General features: G+C 40.8%; 1 protein-coding gene across 4 annotated transcripts in view; it reads left to right on the top strand.

The window, feature by feature from the left end:
* The window catches only part of RAB3GAP2 (RAB3 GTPase activating non-catalytic protein subunit 2), a 100,019-nt gene that overhangs the window by 79,082 nt on the left and 7,110 nt on the right, over positions 1–13,827 (top strand). For 2 of the 4 annotated variants that reach the window (XR_007409199.1, XM_049106994.1), the window contains exons 24-31: positions 130–358; positions 4,399–4,572; positions 4,677–4,783; positions 7,204–7,270; positions 8,968–9,038; positions 11,456–11,491; positions 11,595–11,678; positions 11,969–12,187. Coding sequence is in view for 3 of the 4 variants with exons in the window: in XM_049106994.1 (XP_048962951.1) it covers positions 130–358; positions 4,399–4,572; positions 4,677–4,783; positions 7,204–7,270; positions 8,968–9,038; positions 11,456–11,491; positions 11,595–11,678; positions 11,969–12,187 (987 nt within the window). In the remaining variant the exon portion in view is untranslated. The remainder of the gene's footprint in view (positions 1–129; positions 359–4,398; positions 4,573–4,676; positions 4,784–7,203; positions 7,271–8,967; positions 9,039–11,455; positions 11,492–11,594; positions 11,679–11,968; positions 12,188–13,827) is intronic. The other 2 variants (XM_049106995.1, XM_025420972.3) reach the window with 2 other exon arrangements.

Genomic DNA, 13,827 nt, shown 5'->3' with positions numbered 1-13,827 from the left:
TCGGGAATCTGCATCTGTGTGCTGCTGTGATGTATCCTTACTGTCCGTCAGCTTTCAAGTTAAAAGCTCATTTAAGTGAATGCTGATCCGGAATCTTTGCCAGAGTATCACCGGTACATTTTGTGTTAGTTTTCCCAGACAGTTTTGGGTGCTGATTCTGAGGCCCTCACTGATTCCTGGGAGGCCCTTTCTCTTGACACTGAGTATTGGAAGCTTCTGCTGAAACAGCTGGAGGATTGTCTCATACTTCAGACCCTACTTCACAGCAAAGCAAACACATCAACCTGCAAAGTGTCGTCGCTGCAGGCTGAGCCACTCCCAAGGCTTTCTGTCAAAAAGTTATTAGAAGGAGGAAAGGGTAAGCTGATGTTTATTTATTTGAGCATTGTGCCTATGTATCTGTATGTTATGGTGTGGGCATTTCTGGTAGTTTTTATAGAAATGATGCAAGAATAAGGAAAGAGAAATATATTCAGATTTAAAAAATTAACCCACCACATATTTCTTCTCAGTCAACCTTCTCAGAGTTTTATCTCGTTGGTCCCCTGCTCAGGAATCCCCACTACTTCCTCTGCCTTAGAAAATTAGCCATTCTCAAAGAGTGGTCAAGAGGACCTCAAGAGCCCTCCCTTTCCCGACTTCATGTCTGTGGGAGGCTAGATTTTCCCCCTGTGCTGCAACCAGAACAGATCACAGTAGATGGAATGCAGAAGTTGATTGGAGAGGGGGGCGCCTGGGTGGCTCAGGCCATTAAACTTCTGACTCTTGATTTTGACTCAGGTCATGACTCAGGTTGTGAGCCCTGCGTCTGGTTCCACACTCAATGGAGAGTCTGCTTGGGATTCTGTCTCCCTCTTCCTCTGCCCCTCCCCTCCACCCTGCAAGCTCTCGCACTCTCTCTTTCTCTCTCAAATACATAAATCTTAAAAAAATAATAATCTGATTGGAGAATCCAGTTATAAGGAAAACAAAGAGGTTTGCAAAGATGTAGTGTTATTCCTCTCACTATATGTCTTTTCTTGCTTTGGGATATAGAGTTATTTTCATAAAATGTTACTACCATGTAATAGGTTTATCATTTGTATTTAAAATGAATTAATAAAAATATTTTAAATTTTCTGTTTTGATTTCTAATACCATAAATATCAAAAATATGATCCATAAGCTAAAGTTCTTCATCAGTAATTTTTAAGAGTTTAAGGAGATCGCGAGACTAGAGAACTTCTGGAACAAATATAAACACCTTCTGTAAGAACTTTTCGCTTTGAGTCCAACCCATTTTTCCATTTCTTGCTTGTTGCTTGATTATGGTTTGAATGAAGCATCTGTGATTTCCCGTGTCTGGATCTGAGCCTTCCCCCCCAACCCACCTGTCTCATGCTGGATTCTAAATTGTACTTACTCCCCATTCAAGGCCTAGCTCAAAAGCTACCTCCTCCAAGAAACTGCTCATGATCCATTAGCTGCAAATTTTCTCTTCTTCCTAATTTCCACAGAACTTTATACTTCTGTGATTTATTACTGTTTACTGTCCTGGAATCATTGTGTTTCTGTGCTTATATCCTGCACAACTGTAAGCATCTTAAATTTTTAGTTGTCCTTATGTTACTTTCTTTTTACCAGCAGCTCTGTCAGTCATTTGATACTGGAATGTCTGTATTCCTGGATTTATAAATACCCATATATTTATAGATTTTTATATAGTTAACTTGTTTTCTCATTCTTTTTTTTTTAAATTTTTTTTAATTTTTATTTATTTATGATAGTCACAGAGAGAGAGAGAGAGAGAGAGAGGCAGAGACACAGGCAGAGGGAGAAGCAGGCTCCATGCACCGGGAGCCCGATGTGGGATTCGATCCCGGGTCTCCAGGATCGCGCCCTGGGCCAAAGGCAGGCACCAAACCGCTGCGCCACCCAGGGATCCCTGTTTTCTCATTCTTTATAAGATTTGTAAGCTTTGGCCTGAGAGGCAGGCTTTAGGAGATGCTCTCAAGGAACATAGGCTGTGGATGCCATCTTGGCCTTGTCTCAGTTTGCCAGTATAACCAGAAAGAACTTAGACACTTGTATGGAACCCTGATTTTGGTGACTGCCACCCAGGGGACACCTCCAGATCACCCGGCTCTGGTGACCAGTGGGGCTTATGCTTGCGGTCTCACAGGACTATATAGATTTACATACTTTTTAAAAGCTGATGCCTGATAGGGCACCTGGGTGGTATAGTCAGTTCAGCATCTGACTCTTGGTTTTGGCTCAGGTCTTGATCTCAGGGTTGTGAAATCAAGCCCCATATTGAGCTCTGTGCTCAGCCTGGAGTTTGCTTGAGATTCTCTCTCTCTCTGCCCCTCTCACTTGTGTTCTCTCTGTCTCTCTTTCAAATAAATAAATCTTTTAAAAAACAACAACTGGTGCTTGAGGGTTCTGGCTTTCTGGCAGCCTGAATCAGGTTGTTAAGATCCTCCCTTATAGGACACTGGCAGGTCTTGGCATAGCCTCAGCTCCTGGGAACTATTAAAAATATACTGGGTAGCTTGGATAAGCCCAGAGGTTTGAGAGACAACCAAGAGCCAAGGCAGGATTGAATGACAAGTTGCATCTCCTACACAAGGCCACTCCTTCGAGACTGGGGGAGGTGGGTTCCATCTGCTGTGTAGAAACCAACATAGAGCTTCAAGAAAAAGAAAGAAATAGAGAAATAGGTTGCAGTGAAAGAACAAAATAAAACTTGAGAAGAGGGGTGGAAAAAAACAAACCTTAATCAAATGGAGATGAGTCATTTACCTGATAAAAAGTTCCATGTTATGGTCATAAAAATGCTCACCAAACTGGAGAGAAAAATGGATGAAAACAGTGATAACTTCAAGGAGATGGAAAATAAAGGAAAGGACCAAGTAGACATCACAGAGCTGAAGAATACAATCCCTAAACTCAGTATCCCCCAGAGGGTTTCAGCAGCAGACTCGGTGAAGCAGAAGAAAGGACCAGTGAACTCAAAGATGGGGGTGTAGAACTCACCCAGTCAGACTGTTACAGAGGTAAGTTGTTATATCTAAGCTCATGGTAAGCACACAGCAACAACCTTTAGTAAATGTGCAAAAGGGAGGGAGGACTATAAGCACACCACCAAAGAAAGTTATCAAACCACAGAGGAAGAGAGCAAGAAGAATAAAGGAAGAAAGGAACTGTGAAAACAGAAAACAATTAGCATGGCAACAAGCAGACACCAATCAGTAATTAATTATAAATGTGCTAAATTCTCCAGTCAAAAGACAGAATGTGGCTGAATGGGTAAAAAAAAAAACCTACATACATGCTGCCTTGAGACTCACTTTAGATGAGTCAACACACACAGACTGAAATTGAAAGGATGGGAAAAGATACTCCATGTGAATGAGAACCTTTTTCTTTTTTTTTAAGTTTAAATAAGTTTTTTTTTTAAAGGCCTGTGAAAAATTCTGAATTGTAAATCCTACACTCCATGGTGCCACCTGCTGATAGGGTAGGACTGTCACTGTGACATTAAACCTAAGTAACAGAATTGAGGGCTTGATTCTGGAATGGAAACAACCAAATGATTTGCGAGTCAAACCTAAGAAATTGGAGTACCCAGCTCACTGCTATCATTTATTATCACTGATAATTGTGATTTCACTGTGAAGTGTTCTTTTTGTAGAAAGGTTTATATTGAGTCAAAATAGGAAGAAAGACTAGGTTTTGGTAAATTACAGAAGAATGTATAATTTATTTTAGGTAATAAACAGAACTCTTTGTCTTGAGTGTTTTTCAGTTTACATTTATAATTTTTTGACAAACACGAGGTAGCACCATGGTTCTTAGACATGGCTAAATTTTGCCCTTAAGTATTCCATGTAGGCAAATTAGTTGACTATTAAAAGTAATATGTTGCCCTAAAAACCCTAGAAAGGTCATGCTAATCAGTCTATTTCAATTATATTTAAATGAAAGTGTTTTAGGGGTGCCTGGGTGGCTCAGTCCATTAAGCATCTGCCTTCAGCATGGTTCTGGGATCTAGACCCAATGTCTGAGTTCCCTGCTCAGTGGGGAGTCTGCTTCTCCCTCTCCCTATCCCCCTTCCCATGCTTATGCACTCACTCTTGCTTGCTCACTCTTGCTCACTCTCTTAAATAAAATCTTAAAAAAAAAAATGAAAGTGTTTTGAAGATGTATTATTCATCCTTTCATCTGTGTCTGGTACAATACGTTTTGGATTTGTGGACAATGATACTATGTGGTGAACAGACAAATCTATACACTTGTATTTATCTAATAATTTATAGGAGTATAGAGATGCTTTTAGGTATCAGGTATCTCACTTGCCCTCACTGTCTTTGGTAAACACTGTAAATTTTCATTTTCTTTCTTGTCTCCAAACTGTAGGTGGCATTGCAGACAGTGTAGCCAAGTGGATATTTAAACAGGACTTCAGCCCTGCAATATTAAAACTGGCTAATAAGGAAAGAGATGCAGAAAACCCAGATGAACCCAAAGAAGGTATTAACAGAGGTTTATTTGAGGTGTCAGAGGTGGAGATGAACCTAGGAGCTATACCAGGTAATACATAAACATGGAGAAATATGGAATCAGAGCAGAGGAGAGGTGGCTGAGTCTTTGTTAAAGAAAGAATAACAAATATATTGCTCTCTTGTGGCTTTCAGACTTGCTGCATTTAGCCTATAAACAGTTTCCTTGTAGCCTTGAGCTAGACGTGCTACATGCACATTGCTGTTGGGAGTATGTTGTTCAGTGGAATAAAGATCCAGAGGTAAGATTCTTGCTCTTTCTTTCATTTTAATTCTGTGGTTGTGCTCATGCTGTGCATATGTGGGACTGTTTGATTCAGGAACTTACTGTAAACACTGGACTTTCCCCCTTTGGGATACCTCTGTTCTAGGAGATGTGCTAGGCCTTTTTCTTGCATTCTCTCTCATGATCCTCACAGAGAACATGTGAGGTGTGGATATTGTTACGAGGAGAACACTAGGCTCAGAAAAGTTCAGTTCTATGCCCAAAGGCACATTGCTAAGTCAGGGTTTGGACCAGGATTTAAGTGTAGGTTTCTCTGTGGTTAAAGACACTGTGTTTTGTCCTACTCCTGGTTAGGTTATGGTAAGTATATTTTTTATTTACTTTTGAATTCCTACATGAGATGGCATATACTAGAAGGTTTTTAATATGATAGTTATCATGATAAAAGGGTAAAGATCCCAATGTAAACTTAGTGTCTGCTTCTTTAGATATATATCCCTGTGTGTGTTCATCACTTCTCTTAGGTTTGCCTCAGAAAAATCAAGAAAGCCACGTTGTGTACAAGGCTGACTCTAGTCCAGGATTAGCCTAACTGCCCTTCCAGCTCTGTGCTGGGGCATGATTTTCTGCTGCTTTTCTCTCCAGGACATTCATAGTCTGCAGCAGAATAGGGAGAAGGGCCCTGGAATTTGTGACAGGAGACCTGAAATTTGTGACAAGTGTCTGCGTTTGGGCCAGTCACTGAATCTCTGAACCTGTTTGTTTCTCCCTCAACCTATTTAAAATGAAGGTGTCAATCCTTCAGGATTGATGCCAGGATCAAGTAAAATGTAAAAACAGGATTATAGTCCTCTTTGCCAATAAGTCCTTCACTTAGGTCTCCCTGGTCAGTGCTCTGGTGAATTAACCCTCTCAAAGCAAAATACTTTATCGTCCTTATGTCAAGTTACATGTCTCACTAATGAACTAATTCACACTAATACAATAATGATACTTTTCCTCCAAAAAGAATGTCTTTAATATGTAATCACTTACATATTAAAGGAAAATATTTTTTAATATAAAATGCTTTAAACAAAGGAATGGTTTTTGATCAATTAAATGTTAACCAAAAAGTGATGTTAGGACAGGGGACCCTCTTGATGCCCCTTGAGTCACCCTCTTCAGTAGCCCACTCTGCAGCCAGATGGTAATTATGTTGGGGCTCTCTACTTAAATGGAAAATTTTTCCTACATGAGAAAACAATGTTAGGGCTATAATAAGGACAAAATAATTTCTAAAATCTGGATAAATTAATTCCAGATTCAGGTCTAACAAAGTGCTATGTAAGAGGAAAACTCGGTTTTACATCATTTGTTATTAACCAAAGGCAGCCTACAGACACAGAGAGCCACATCGCCTCTCCTCACTAGCTGTATGACCTCTGGGACACTTCTGAATCCTTTGTTCTTGATTTTCTACTAAAAGTAAATCAGGACTCTAGCTGTCTTATAAAGTTGTAGCAGTTTATAGAGAAAATGCATGTATCGTGCCTGACATTTTGATTAATGTTATCATTGTCAATTGAAATTGTTTACATTTCAAATAAGTGGTCATTTTTCTTTCTTTTCTTGTTAATTCTCCTTGCTCCATCCAACCCCTACCCCGATTCCACCATTTTTCACACACAGCTTCATTAGGATCAAAACACTTGAAATCGCCTTTGGAAAATTGCTAACACCAGGATATATTAGCAGAGGTGACATGTTTGATGTTTGTACAGCCTATAAAATTATTTAGGAACTCTCTGGGTAATCTCATCAGTTTTACATGCTATATTTGAGTGTTAATGTGTAAGCAACTACCTTGATTAGAAGGAGTTGAATTTCTGACATCCTCTCTGATCATGTTTCCCATCATTGCTTTAGTTTTTTTACTTGGCACCTATCACTAATCTACTATATATTTAGCTCCCTTGGTAGAATGTAACCTTAGTGAGGGCTAGGATTTGGGTCTCTGTTCATTACAGTATCTCTGGTGCCTCAAATAGCCTGGCGCATAGTAGTTGCTCAATAACTATTTGTTGAATAATGAATGAATGATATTTGTGAAGAAGTAAACTCACCATTTTCACATCTGTGTGAAATTCAAGTATTTATTAGACAAAATATTGCTGTTATGTACAAGCCACAGTAAATTTTGATTCTAGATGTCAGCATATATGACCTGGGGGTTTCTAGGTATCAGTCATCATATAGGTAATGTGAATTTAAGAGAGACCATTGATACTATCCTATGAAAAATCATCTCTTACCTAATACTTCCATGTTCTTATCACCACATTCTTCGACAGCTTCATGCAGAAATTTATGTAAAAAGTCCCCATTTGTATTGGAAACATCTGTTAAATGATACCTCTTCTTTTCTCTCTCTCTTTTTTTCTCCCTCTATGTAAGGAAGCACGTTTTTTCGTTAGGTCGATAGAACACTTGAAGCACATTCTTAACGCACATGTTCAGAATGGTAAGTAAATAGATGCTAAAACATAGCTGGTGGGGACCAAAGAAGCAGGAATCTTTAAGTTCACATTCTGTTCAGTTTTTATTTGATGGTCCTACCATCCAACACATAACTGTGTATGTGTATTGTGACATGCAAAGCACTGGCTCTTTTAATCACTTGGAAAAATGCTATGCAGAAGGGGATGAGAGGGGAGAAGTAAGGAGAATATTAGACATAAACCACTGATTTTCTGTTTTGGTCACAGGTAGATAAGGAAAAGAGGCTATGGGCTTCTCAGGACTGAAGTTGCTGATGAAAAAGTTTGGTAGCCAAGAGCCTAACAAACTACCTAGTACTTCTTTTAAGTCCCTGTAACATGGGGACTACTGATGTCTCCTTGACAAAATGTCACAAATTGTTATGGAAAAATTGTAAACAGGCTCCTGGGTCCATTAAATAGATAGATGGGTTTCCCTGGAAGAATGAATGGAGGAGCTTGGCACGAGCCTAGTTATTTTACTAAGTGGTGAAACTAGATGTTGAGCGACATAAGACAGAGGTATCAAGTTGGTGTCTGCGTGATGAATTTTGGGGAAGCTACTCATTTATTCTTTACCAGTACTAGTACTACCTTCTCACAGGTGGTATGATTCAAATTGGAGAAATTCTAAAATATTTCTCTCATTTTATGTGACGAGAACTTGAAAATTTTATTTATTCATCTCTTAGATCTTACCTTCTTAGGAGGAAAAAAGAAGATTTAAAGTGACTCATTTGGAAAATATGGTCTAGAGAATTCTATCCTTAGTTGATAATTTAAAATTAAGCCACTACTAACTTCAGGCTAGTATTTCTTTAAGTAAGAACTTACCCGTTTGTACAGTGAGTCAGCCTCCTGGCCTCCCCACAGCCTCTGAGGCCCTCACCCCTAGATACAGAAGCAGCCACCTGGGTAGTACTGACCACATGGGAAATGTCATGTTTAAGCTGCCTAACTGACAGCACTTTCAGAAATGTTGATGCCATGGTTTATTGAGTATAGAAGTATATAGCATATATTTCTTGTTTGGTTTTTATATTTTTAGTGTTTTAATACTTCCTTATATGTCACTTTAGTTGGTGGTTACATAGGTAAAAATTGATTTTGGGCATTGGGTTGTTTCTCTTGTTTGGCTATTTTGAATAAAGCTGTTCTCAACACTCATCTTTGTGTTCCTTTAGACAGTAGAATTGCTGGGTCATATGGTAGACATGTAGTTAGCTTTAGAAGATAAGTCCAAACAGGTGGTTTACCAAGTGGTTTCCAAGTGGTTTACCGCTTTCTGATGCCCCCAGCAATCTATGAGCATTCCAGTGGTTTCCTTATCTTCTCCAACACTTGGTGCCATCTATTAAAAAAAAAATTTTTTTTTTAGTCTTTGTGTTGGTTGTGTATTGAAATTTCTTTGTGATTTTAATTTGTATTTCTCCCATAACTAATTATATAATTATCTTTACACTTACTGGCCATTTAGATATCATCTTACGCAGCTCAGTTCTAATTATCATTGAAGATAAAGGTTTTTATTACTTTATAAATATTACATAAGATGTAAGAAACGATATCTACATAAATAGCCCATATAGTTTTATAAGTTTAAGGAAGACAGTAATTTGTTAAGAATGATAAAATCAGAAACAGACAAGCCTTCTATTTACTACTTTTACTTGCCATCTAGGCATTGCTCTGATGATGTGGAATACGTTCTTGGTTAAAAGGTTTTCTGCTGCTACATACTTGATGGATAAGGTAATTTTAAATTTCATGTACGTGTTTATTTTGTTTCCTTAATTATTGATACTAGAGTATTTACAGTGGGCCTTGTTAGACTATTTTTTATTTGATATTACATTTTACTAATGCTCAGTTAAATGTCGTGCCTAGTGCTGGCATTTTGATGACCTGGAGAAGAACCTTCCAGATCCTTGAGAGTACTGTACTTTAAAAGCCTCTAAGCAAAGAGAGTAGGACTCATGGTTGCTTGAGGGAAGGAGTTGCACCTTATTTTTAATTAAAGTGTACAGATGTACAATTTACTCTTCAATCTTTGGATGTAGGATCAAGGTATTTTCTTTGAATGGGGTCAGCTGCCATCCTACTTTTAAGTTTTCCTATGTAAAGCTCACCCCAAAGGCCTTGCATATGATTTCTAGATCCCAGTTCTTTAAAGTTGTGATGCAGTCTGAGTGCAAAATCTTTAGATTTTAAAATTTATGCTCTCATCTTTGTAGTTGCTTCCTCTGCATCTAATCCAGTAGAGCTAGGAGTCAGCTACTCTGTATGTCTTTAAAGCATGCAACCTAGTATAACAACTCCCTTTTTTCCTCACATTTTATCAGTTACTTAAGTTACATAATTAGAATATTACATATTAAAACCAGCCTAAATAGCTTTAGGGACAAACATAGCATGTGGGCATAGAACTCAGCTGATGGGAGCGGCAGCTGCGAGCTTGCTGGGTGCCCTGGGCCCCATCAGTGTGTTCCCAGGCCAGTCAAGAATGTAGGTTTATCTGGCATCAGTTACGTGGATGTCAGGAGAGTTATCACTACAATTACAACACGTTCTTTCAAATGTACAGTGACAGACATTCCTAAACCCTGAGCCACACTACATTCAGACCCCTTGGGCCACAGCTCCACTGAAAATGCTTTCTTTGCTGTTATTGGTAACCGGTTTTATAGTGAAACCTGATTTTTCTTGTGTGCTCACCTTCCTTGCCCGCTTAAATGTTTCTTTTTTTCCAACTTGCTCCTTGGGGCCTTTCTGATACTGCTCTGTCCTCCTTTACGTCTGACTGTCGCTCTTTTGGGAGAACAATAGTGCGAAGCCTTTTGCATGTATGTTACCATTGAGTTTTATAGTATTCTCACATCAGCGGTCACATTTGAGCCCCACAACTTGGATTTGAATTTAAACTGTCCTGAATAGGAGGCAGAGAGTTTTGATGATCCATTCGATAAATATTTATTGTAAGGATCTCTTATGTGCCAAGGACTGTGCTAAGTCCTGTGGTTACAGAGCTAAAAGTCTCAGCCCCTGCCCTCCAAGAACTCCCAGTCCAAAAGATAAATAGGGTGCTTCAGAGACTGAGAAGAGGAGGTAAATAAATAACAAGTCAAAGGGAAGGCTTCTGAGCTGAATCTTGGAGGACAGGTATATATGAAGCAGTGGGTGAGAAGAAATCATATTCCAGCCGAATACATGTTTGATGCAGAGCTGCCGGTAGGTTGGTGTGCTGGAGGACGGGCTGTAGGAAGGAGCTCCGGGGAGCAGAGCGTGAAGCATTTCCCATGCGGGCTGTGGATTTGGGGTTTTCTAACAATCTGTGTAAACTGCTTAGCCTAGGGTCTGGCACATCTGGTGAGGGCTCAGTAAGTGGTAGCTGTTCTTTTATCTGGAAGACACTGGGGCAGTTTTAAGCAGAAGACTGATATGTTCAGATTTGCATTTTAAAAGATGATTCTTTTAAAATGGTGAAATATGTGGGGGTTGGGATGGGCTGAGTTTGGTTGTTTGAAGGCCACTGCAGTGACCTCAGGGAGGTAATGAGGCAGGGGCCTGGGTACTGGAGCCCCGTCTCCCCTGATTTATCACTGCCTCCTGGGAATTCTTATCAAGTGACGTACCTTCCATCTCCCACTTACTACCCTCTCTAAAGTATACAGTAGAACTTACTAAGTACTTACTGAATCGAGAAAATCAGCCAGTTTTCTGAGTCAGGAATATAACTTCTGTCTGCATTAGATTGTTTTTCCCCTCCTTGTGACCGTTTAGAATTATTGTGTATCTTTATCAACAAGCAAAATTCTTAGCTCCTCTTTATTCAGAACCTTGAGTTTGGTTCTGGGTTTTAAGGCAACAAGTCGTTTGATTGTACAAAGTGAGGACCAAATTTTTAGAGGGTTTCTTAAAATTTAATTCAAAAATAAGTTTTGCAAAAGGATTACTTGTGAGCCCAGTGACATATTTTTCATAATATAGTTTTAAGCTCCACTACAAAGTTAATTGCATTTTGTTATAAATGAGTAGAACCAACATTTATTTATAGGTGAGTTTGTATTTTTTGTTTGCTTACTTTTTACTTTCTGTGCCATAGTACCATAGTAATGCCTTTTTATTTAAACTGTTAAATAAATATAGTATTTTATATTCTGTTTTCTTAGGTTGGAAAATCACCAAAGGATAGGTTATGCCGAAGGGTAAGTGAATCTCCCATAACTAGAGGTACAGCTGTTCATCTTGCACTTTGCATAGAAAACCTTGTCTCGGGCATGCGCTAATTGTGTTCCTTTGTAAAAACAGGATGTGGGGATGAGTGACACAGCAATGACATCTTTCCTTGGCTCCTGCTTGGATCTTCTTCAAACTTTAATGGAGGTAAAAGAGGTATATTTTCATTCTGAACTGCCTCTGAGGTATTAAATGTTTTTAAAATCTTTGGACTTAGGAAAGGAGTATAGAAAGAAGTTTTTTTCATTTATTCATTTCTAAGTTTTGACTTAGGCTCCCCAAATAGTGTTTTCTTACAAAAAAGTTAGATTTGATTTTTTTTGTTGTTGTAATTTGGGAGAGAAAAGGGCTTTGCACTTCCCTGCTTGTAAGCTGTTAAGGTATTTATTTTGCAAGCTGTCGTTTCTCCGATTCTGAACACGATTCTCTGTTCTCCACACGTGTAGGCCGATGTGAGCAGGGATGAAATGCAAGTGCCTGTCCTGGACACGGAGGATGCGTGGCTCTCTGTCGAAGGACCGATCTCCATAGTGGAACTGGCCCTCGAACAGAAACACATCCACTACCCTCTGGTGGAGCACCATTCTGTCCTGTGCTCCATCCTGTATGCGGTTATGAGGTTTTCTCTGAAGACTGTGAAGCCACTTTCACTCTTTGATAGTAAGGTAAGTGCCCGAAGGACTTCCGAGCCATCTCGCCGCTGAGGGATTAGCAGGCGCAGGCAGGACAATAAGCAGGACTGTCTTGTTCAATAGAAGTTGCTCAGTACTTCTGTGACGTGTCGGGGGTCACCCGCTGTGGGGCGCTCTGCTCGCTGTCCCTGGCCTGTAGCTCTGGCTCACCTTCACTGTTCTGGTTCCGTCATTTTGCCCTAGCAGCTGTCTGCCATTCTCCTTCTGCATCTTCTTGGACAGACTCATTTACTCCCTCTTGTGTATCTGCAGGCCTCACCTGTTAACTAAATTCGAACCGTATATATATTTTTTAAGATTTATTAGAGAGAGAGCGTGTGCACATGAGCACAAGCAGGAAGGACAGAGGGAGAGAGAGAATCTCAAGCAGACTGTTCTGAGCACAGAGCCCAGTGCAGGCTCCGACTCACAGTCATGAGATCATGACGTGAGCCAACATCGAGAGTCAGACGTTTAACCTGCTGCCCCACCCAGGCGCCCCTGCGGCGCCTATTTCTACTGAATGCCTCTTAGGATGTGCTCTGCGGCTTCAGACACCCCTTACCTGGCATACACCTCCACCCCTTGCCCCCACCTGCCCTTGACCTAAACTGCGGTTCCTCCTGAACCCCTAGGGGGCTGGTGCTCACTGTGGGCCCCAGCCTCAGGTGCAAAGCCGTGAGGTACCCTAACTCACTTCCCTTCGGGCCCCCCATCGGCTGTCAGTCATTCTTGTCACCTCTTCCTTACATCCTATCTGTCCCTCCCTCTCCATCACTAGGGCTCTAGTCTGTTTAAGGAAAAACCAAAATGAAGTGCCTGGCTCAGTACTCCCCTCAACAAGGGGGTTTGTGAAGCCAGAACACAGCCAGAATTGGACAAGCCTGTGGTGCCACCAGCCTCAGTGCCTCTCACGCTGAGGGGCCTGAGACCATTGGCGACTCCCACGCACACAGAGGCAGTGCACTTGGGCTAGTGAGGCGAACCCCAGCTCTGCCGTCTACCAGCCTCAGCTTTCTTATTCAGAGGCGCTCATTCCAGGGCCTATCCTAGGGTTGTTGTGAGGGTAAGTGACATATGCACATGAAGTGCTTGGCACCGTGTGCAGTGTAGTAAATGATAAATGGTGCTTCACATGTGCATGCATCTCCCCCACCCCAAAGGCCGTGTAGAGCTAGACCCTTAGAATAACTTAGACCGCTGCATGGGAACTATAGAGTCACAGACTGTGTGTGGGTCAGTATGTGCAAAAAAAATTTTTTTTGAATTTTTATTTATTTATGATAGTCACACAGAGAGAGAGAGAGAGAGAGGCAGAGACGTAGGCAGAGGGAGAAGCAGGCTCCATGCACCGGGAGCCCGACATGGGATTCGATCCCGAGTCTCCAGGATCGTGCCCTGGGCCAAAGGCAGGCGCCAAACTGCTGCGCCACCCAGGGATCCCCCAAAACTTTTTTTTAAAAGATTTTATTTATTTATTTGATGAGGGAAGAGAAGGAGCCAAGTCGGGGCAGGGAGGGGCAGAAGGACAAGCAGACTCCCTGCTGAGCACAGAGCCCAACGTGGGGCTCAGTCCCAGGACCCTGAGATCATGACCTGACCTGAAGACAGACGCATAACTGAGCCACCGGGTG

This window comes from Canis lupus, chromosome 38 (assembly GCF_003254725.2).
Source record: "Canis lupus dingo isolate Sandy chromosome 38, ASM325472v2, whole genome shotgun sequence".
Taxonomy (NCBI): Eukaryota; Metazoa; Chordata; class Mammalia; order Carnivora; family Canidae; genus Canis; species Canis lupus.
Note: the sequence above shows the minus strand (reverse complement) of the source record. Positions and strands in the feature narration are given on the sequence as shown.